At 35.4% G+C, this 7062-nt stretch overlaps 1 protein-coding gene across 1 annotated transcript; it reads left to right on the top strand.

The window, feature by feature from the left end:
• Positions 1–4923: 4923 nt before the first annotated feature.
• Positions 4924–6781, top strand: LOC113291553. Its single transcript, XM_026541075.1, has 4 exons — positions 4924–5216; positions 5307–5591; positions 5914–6072; positions 6193–6781. The coding sequence occupies exons 1-4, from the start codon at positions 4924–4926 to the stop codon at positions 6779–6781; spliced, it is 1326 nt and encodes a 441-aa protein (XP_026396860.1).
• The last annotated feature ends 281 nt before the right edge of the window (positions 6782–7062 follow it).

Below are 7062 nucleotides of genomic sequence, written 5' to 3'. Positions count from 1 at the left end.
ATTTCTCGAAATATGTGTTGGTAAGCTTTCGCTTTAACCAAGTTCATCTTTACCTAGTGACTAAAGTCATGTTATGTTTCAATCACTTTGAAAATTGCTCTGACGAAAAATGGTTGTGAATAACAACTATATAACGTCTTCTGAGAATGTTTCAGTGATTGAAATGAGATTTTAGATTATATAACCATTGGAGCATATAAGCATTGTTGTGGAAACATATATATGTATAAGTCCTTATTCCTTGAACCGAAATTTGCAAACTTTGTTGATCAAGAGAACCGGAGTAGTGCGTGAGCTAAGTCCGCGAACTGGAGAAGTTCTCAAACCCGAGAATTTCTGCTGGAGTTTGTGAACTCCATCAGGAAACTTAAGTCCGCGAACCCAGTCTGCGAACTTGAGTAGGTTATGTCTAAAAATGATGTTTGTGAACTTATTCATATTAACTAAGGAATGCTTTTGCAAATCGTGGCTATATAGTTCATGAACCGACTCAAGTGAATCAAATCATTTTTGCTTCAATTGTTTCTTGTGTAGTACATGAGATTTTCTTGCAATTGAACAACTCTCTAACTAGTTCATTTGAGTCATTTGAACTAGTTATGGTGAAGAATAATATGGTTGATATGAAAGTGATCATATGGCTAAGCATTTGGTTAACTATTGTTGAACCAAATAATGTACAATTTTGGGTACGGTTACACGAGCCTAGAAACGTGCATTTCATTTGTGTATAACAAGCTATGTTTTCGATCTAACGGTTGATAAATATTTGTTTGAATCTAATCAGGTTTTCATCTAACGGTGAATATTGAATGCTTTGTTACCAAGCTAACATTGATTGCAAACCCTGATTTGAAAGACTATATAAGGGATAACTCTAGCAACTGAGAAACCTAATCCCCACACATTCTGTGTGATACTAGTTGTGCTAAGCTAGAGTCGATTCTCCTTTAACCTTTGGTTTCTTCTTCTAAACCAGGTTAACGACTTAAAGACTTCATTGGGATTGTGAAGCCGGACCGATACTACTTTATTGTAGTTGTGTGATCTGATCTTGTTGTTTCTATCGTACGAGTACAATTGTAATAATTGTCTTGAGATTTCTATCTCCGATAGGCAAGATAAAAAGTAATCACAAACATATTCGTCTCATCGTTTGTGATTCCACGATATCTTTTTTCGCTGAGTTGATTAAGACTATTGTGAGGTGATTGATAATACTAGGTTGTTCTTCAGGAATATAAGTCTGGATTATCAATTGGTTCCTGTTCACCTTGATTTATCAAAAGAAGGAACAAAACTCGTAGGTATATTCGTGGGAGACGGATTTATCTATTATCATAGACTTTTCAGTGTGATACAGATTTGTTTATTAAAGTCTTCTACTTTGGGTCATAGCAACTCTTAGTTGTGGGTGAGATCAGCTAAGGGAATCAAGTACGTAGTACTCTTCTGGGATCAGAGACGTAGGAGCATAACTGTACCTTGGATCAGTGTGATATTGGTTGGGGTTCAACTACAGTCCAGACCGAAGTTAGTTTGGAGTAGGATAGTGTCTGTAGAGGCTTAATACAGTGTGTGTGTTCAATCTGGACTAGGTCCTAGGGCTTTTCTGCATTTGCGGTTTCCTCGTTAACAAAATTCTGGTGCCTGTGTTATTTCTTTTCCGCATTATATTTTGTTATAAAATTGAAATATCACAGGTTTTGCGTTGTTCAATAAATTAGAATATCCGAAATTTTGGTTGTTGATTTAAATTGATTGACACTTAGATATTGGTCTTTGGTACCATCCAAGTTATCTCTCTAGTATTTGAGAAAGACTCGCAGATTTCTATTTGCTTGAGTATATATCAAATCGAGAGATTGAGATATAAACTCTTTGATATACTTTTTATCTAGATTGAGTCTGACTGTCTAGTTGATTCTCTAGAAAATATATTGGAGTTTGTCCATATAGATTGCTAACCGAAATATTGGGTGTGGTTGTTAGACCCACGCTTTTTCACGTATCATCTTGAATCGCTATCCACAATTTTTTTTTCTGATTCATGCAATGCAATATCAAATAATTAACCACCTCCGTATCTAGAGTCCACTTTGCGAACTCTTGGATTTATTATTTTTTTGCCGGACCTGGATCAATAACTGCAAATTTCTTGTCATCCTTAAAACTTCAAATTTGTCCCATAATTTTGATTTGTTATGGATGCATTCATGATGACCTCATTGAACTCTTTTGTAACAACTTGTAGAATTTGTCTGAAATCACCACCACACGATAGTTTTGCCACCAAATGGGTCGTTTACAGAGGGATCACCTCTGATGTCGTAATATCTTAAAGAAATCTATTGTCTGCTTCAAATGCAAGTCAGTTTTCCATAGCTGCCTCATCCCAGATTATCAACTCTGTCTTAAGAAGGAGTTCAGCTAGTTACGACTGTTTTGTCACTTCACCATATGACTGTTCATCTAGTGTCATTGGAATTTTGAACCTCCGAGTGTACCACTTCCTGGAAGTAATAGAGCCTGGCTTGATTGGGGTATACCCATTTTGTTCCCATCAAAGGTAGTGTATTAAGGGGTGTTTGAAAGATGTTAAAAGACCAAATTATCCTTGCTATCAATACCCTGCCGACTGAAACTTGGTTTTGAAAATTTTCAAAACCAATTCACCCTATGAGGTTCATCTGTGATGAAATCGAAAATCAAAACAAAACTAAAAAAAAATCCAAAATCCAAAACCAAAAAACAAAACCATAAGAAAAAAAAATGGCTATGGGATTTGAGATTGGGCATGATCCCAAATTTTTACAAAAGTCGGTAGGGTGTCTTTTTGGTGATCTTGCCGACTAGTTTCAGTCGGTAGGTTGTCGACCTTGCCGAATTTTACCACTGAAATTAGCATTTACAGGGTCGGCACAGTATTCATCCTTATACCTTGCCAGGTTATGAAATTAATACCTTTCCGACTAATCATGCATTTGTAACACCTTTCTCTGTATGTCAACAATCCTATAGTCGGCAAGGAATTTTTTGTCGACCTTTCCGATAATAAGTTAGACGGCAAGGTAAAAAATCAATAATATGTCGACTAGTGAAACATTTACAACAGTCTCTTGTGTGTCAAAAATAATAAAGTCGGCATCTTCTTCATTCACCGACCTTGTCGGCCAAAGCTAGTCGGAATTTTCTTCATTCGTCGACCATGCCGGCCAAAGTTAGTCGGCATTGTCTTCATTCGTAGACTCTGCCTACTTTTCATAGTTTCAGAACTAAAAGTGTTGATTTCTTCTTTAATTTTGAGTATGATTTCATACATCAGCTTTGCAATCCCCTTTTAAGAAGTGTTTGGGTAGTATGTTTTCATTTTCGTTGCAGAAAAAATTCTCAAAACAAAATTTTTCATCAAAAATATTTCCACATGAGTTCAATCAAAAACAAAATTTCATAACTTAAATTCATAAGTTTTAATCTACTCAACTAATCAATCTAAACTCAATTATTAAGCTAATCAATTTTTTTAGTGTTGATTAAACAAGGGTATATTACCCATTTAGAAAAACATAGTTAAGGGGTGGCTTCTTTTACTCGAAAATGACCTACATTTTGTCTCATTAGGTATACCCCAATTAATTTGGGTATATACCCCAATCAAACAAGGTAATAGAGATGTTAACTTATACCTATAAAAGTGACCAAATTCTCAATATTGCTAATAGGGGGTGCCAAATTAAGTGAGGGTGTACCAAAACTATAATAAGACAAAATAATTTTTGCCTTGGATTGGTACACTCCCACTAAACCTGGGACCCCATTAGCAACCTTGCAAATTCTTAGAATCATACACTTTCGCATTATGAAGCTAAGGCGGTGGAATAAATAACTGTAATTCACCACAAAATATAGAATCACATATTTTGTACGTGGGATGTCTTTTCATTCATATTGTCAGTGCGGGATGTCTTTAAAATAAGTAGAAATTGACGTTTAGTTCCAAAGTTACTGGGTTTGGGACGCTTTAATCCTCTCATCTCAGGCCTAGTACTCTCTAGTCCAAAAAAGCCCCGTCTCAAACAATTTAATCCAAATATGGACGAGTTAGTCCAACATTTGGGACCGATCCCGATTTTCCTGTATTTCCAATATCCCGTAACTACCCTTGAGACGATTCCATACATAAAACAAGGATTTGAAATCGAAAATTTCAGATCTCAAACATGAGTTCAAAACAGGGAGCCGGACAAAGAAGAAATTCGTAGGCGATTTAACAGTTTCAGAGAGAAATTTGGTTGCGATTCAACTTCAGGTTACTGGTAAAGTGTAGCTACGGGATTATTTTTTATCCCAGATTTGAATTCACGTCAGATTTCAGAGATAGATCAATCCAGAATTCAACTTCCGTTTCAGCGATATAACAGTTTCATAGAGGTTAGGTTGGATTTCATCGTTTCTGATATTTAACGGAATTCAAATTCAAGTTAGTTCTGTTTTTGCTTAATCGTTGAATCTCTTTTCTGATATTTAGTTGTTTTTTTTTTTATTTTATCAGTTGATGATATGAATTCAATCTGTTACATCTTATTGTTTGTATGTTATTGATTTGATTTTTGGTGTATTTTAGCTTTTGATTTTCGTTAAATGATTTTGATTATTGTTTTTTGGTGTTTGGTGTTATGATGCATGATATGAAATCGAACTGATATTAGATCATATGCTTTTGGTTTATTCAATTATGTGTTTTAGTAAGATTCTGAAGCTTATATCTTCGATTAATCGATGGAGTAGTTTTGATTTGTAGTTTACTGTTATTTGATTTTTGCCTTCGATTAAATGTGTACTTTCCTGTACACTCTTCAAGTTTTAGGTTATGCGAATCTGAAACTATTATTATATCTTTTGTTATATGTAGGTGTATCAAATATGTCTGAGAAGTTTGTTCATGCTGTTTTGAATCATGGTGAACATTCTTCTGCGTTTCGTGTTAATACTTTAATCCCCGTTGATGAATTGAAGCATTTTGACTGTAAGCAGTGGAGGTCTTTGTCCCCTTTGAGTATACGTTTTTCCTATATGGATACTAATCAAGTAGTTTTTATACAAGGTGATATACAACTTCAAGGTTTAGTTACTCTTGTTATTCAGATGAACAATGAAGATTTTTATTTGAATGTTGATGTGATTCCGAAGCATACTGGTTGTAGCAGTAGTTCAAGGTCTTTGTCTCATTCTAATTCTGGTTGTAGCAGTAGTACTGGTGCTAGTACTTAAAACTCTTGTGTAAGTGAAAGTCCTAATCTTGTAAGGGTGGTCGATCATGACGCGGACAAGTCCAAGCCTCTCATTATCGATGAACGGCGTTATGTTTTTGACAATATTGGTAGAGAATTTGTGGGTGGTGTTAAAGCTGTAAGGATTGTTGTTGATCAATACAAGATGTGTACTTGTTACAAGATTCTTATTCTTAAAAACGACAAGACTCGTTTTACTGCGAAGTGTGAAGAAGATGGTTGTGGTTGGAAGATTCACTTTGCGCCTGTGAATGGTGACATTTCTCGGGTTGTGCTGAAAAATTCTAACGTTATTCACAGGTTAGTGGTGTTCACTTGTTTTTTTGATCCATGTTATTGATTTTTAGGTTTTAATATGTAGACTTGTTTTAGGTGTACATTGTGGTGCACATTACTTGTTGTAGGCTTTTTGGGTGGCACTTGTGGTGTAAATTTCATATTCTTGCTTGGTCTGTGCTTTCTTTTTGCATGTGTGTTGTTTTTTTTGAGATTTTATTAAGTGTACAATGTGGTGCACATTACTTATTCCAGATTTATTTATTTTTTGTAGTTGTGGTGTTGGTTTGAGGTTGAAGAGTCCTGTGGTGACAACCAAGTTAGTTAAGCATTTGATCGATGATAGTATACAGGGTGATCCCACTTTAAAACCCAAACAGATCATGTCACTCTTTAAGAAAACTTATGGGTCCAATATTAAGTATCACCATGCCCGTAGAGGGAAAGAAGCTGTATTTGAAGATCAATATGGTGACGACGAGAAGTCGTATAGCGATTTAAATTGGTATGTGAAAGCCATTGAGCAAACTAATCCTGATAGCTTTGTGAAACTTGAAGTTGATGAAGAAAATGGAAGATTTAAGCGGATTTTCATCTGTTTCGGTGCTTGAAAGCATAGATATAGGTATCTCGGGCCCATGATTTACTTGGACGCTACTTTCCTCATTGGTAGATTCAGGGGTACTTTGATGGCTGCAACATGTGTCAATGGAAATGATGGTTTTTACCCATATGCCTTTGTTATTGTTTTATCTGAAAACAAAGAAAATTGGTTTTGGTTTCTGGATAATCTTCAACAAGTGGTCGATGATCGTCCGATTGTTTTCCTTAGTGATCGTCACGATGGACTTCTGCAGGGCATTCCAAGAGCATTTCCTGGTTCATATCACAGCTATTGCTTTTACCACATCAAGTGCAATCTCCCTATTGGAAAAGGTGATGAAAATTACAATGCCGTTATTGATTTGTTTTACAAAGCTGCTTACTCTTACACAGCAGCGAATTTTGAAGAAGCTTTGCGGGGCATGCATGCAATTGGTTGTGGACATGTTGCTAATTATCTCAGGACCATTCCAAAAGAGAAATGTGCAAATGCATTTTTCCCTGTATGCAGATATGCTGCTCACTCTTCATCTATTGCCGAGTCATTCAATAACTGGATTCTTGAGTTTAAAAAGCTGTCTACTTTTGCTCTTCTCGATGCAATACGATGAGTTTTATGTTTAGTGTTTCATTCATTTATTTTTTACTGTCACACACATGGATTTGCTTGATGTGTACATACTTGTACACATGTTATATCTGTGATTCTGCAACTGTGTGTACATTGTTGTACACATGTTTTATCTGTATTTATTCTATATCATGTTTTGATTTTATGATTTGTGTTTTTATTATCTTAGTTTGAAGGTTATGTAGATGAATTCTAAGAGAAGGGTAGAAGGTCTTGAAAATTTTAACACTAGGCTCACTCCTGTATACGAGGATTTACTAA

The sequence above is a fragment of the Papaver somniferum genome, chromosome 6 (genome assembly GCF_003573695.1).
Source record: "Papaver somniferum cultivar HN1 chromosome 6, ASM357369v1, whole genome shotgun sequence".
NCBI classification, from domain to species: domain Eukaryota; kingdom Viridiplantae; phylum Streptophyta; class Magnoliopsida; order Ranunculales; family Papaveraceae; genus Papaver; species Papaver somniferum.
This window is presented reverse-complemented; position numbering and strand designations above follow the sequence as displayed.

Excerpts from the sequence above, each read along its gene's own strand:
- LOC113291553 (XM_026541075.1), top strand. The coding sequence starts at position 4,924 with ATGTCTGAGAAGTTTGTTCATGCTGTTTTGAATCATGGTGAACATTCT. Across the intron at positions 5,217-5,306 it reads GGTTGTAGCAGTAGTTCAAG|GGTGGTCGATCATGACGCGG; the intron begins GTCTTTGTCTCA and ends TAATCTTGTAAG. Across the intron at positions 5,592-5,913 it reads AATTCTAACGTTATTCACAG|TATACAGGGTGATCCCACTT; the intron begins GTTAGTGGTGTT and ends GATCGATGATAG.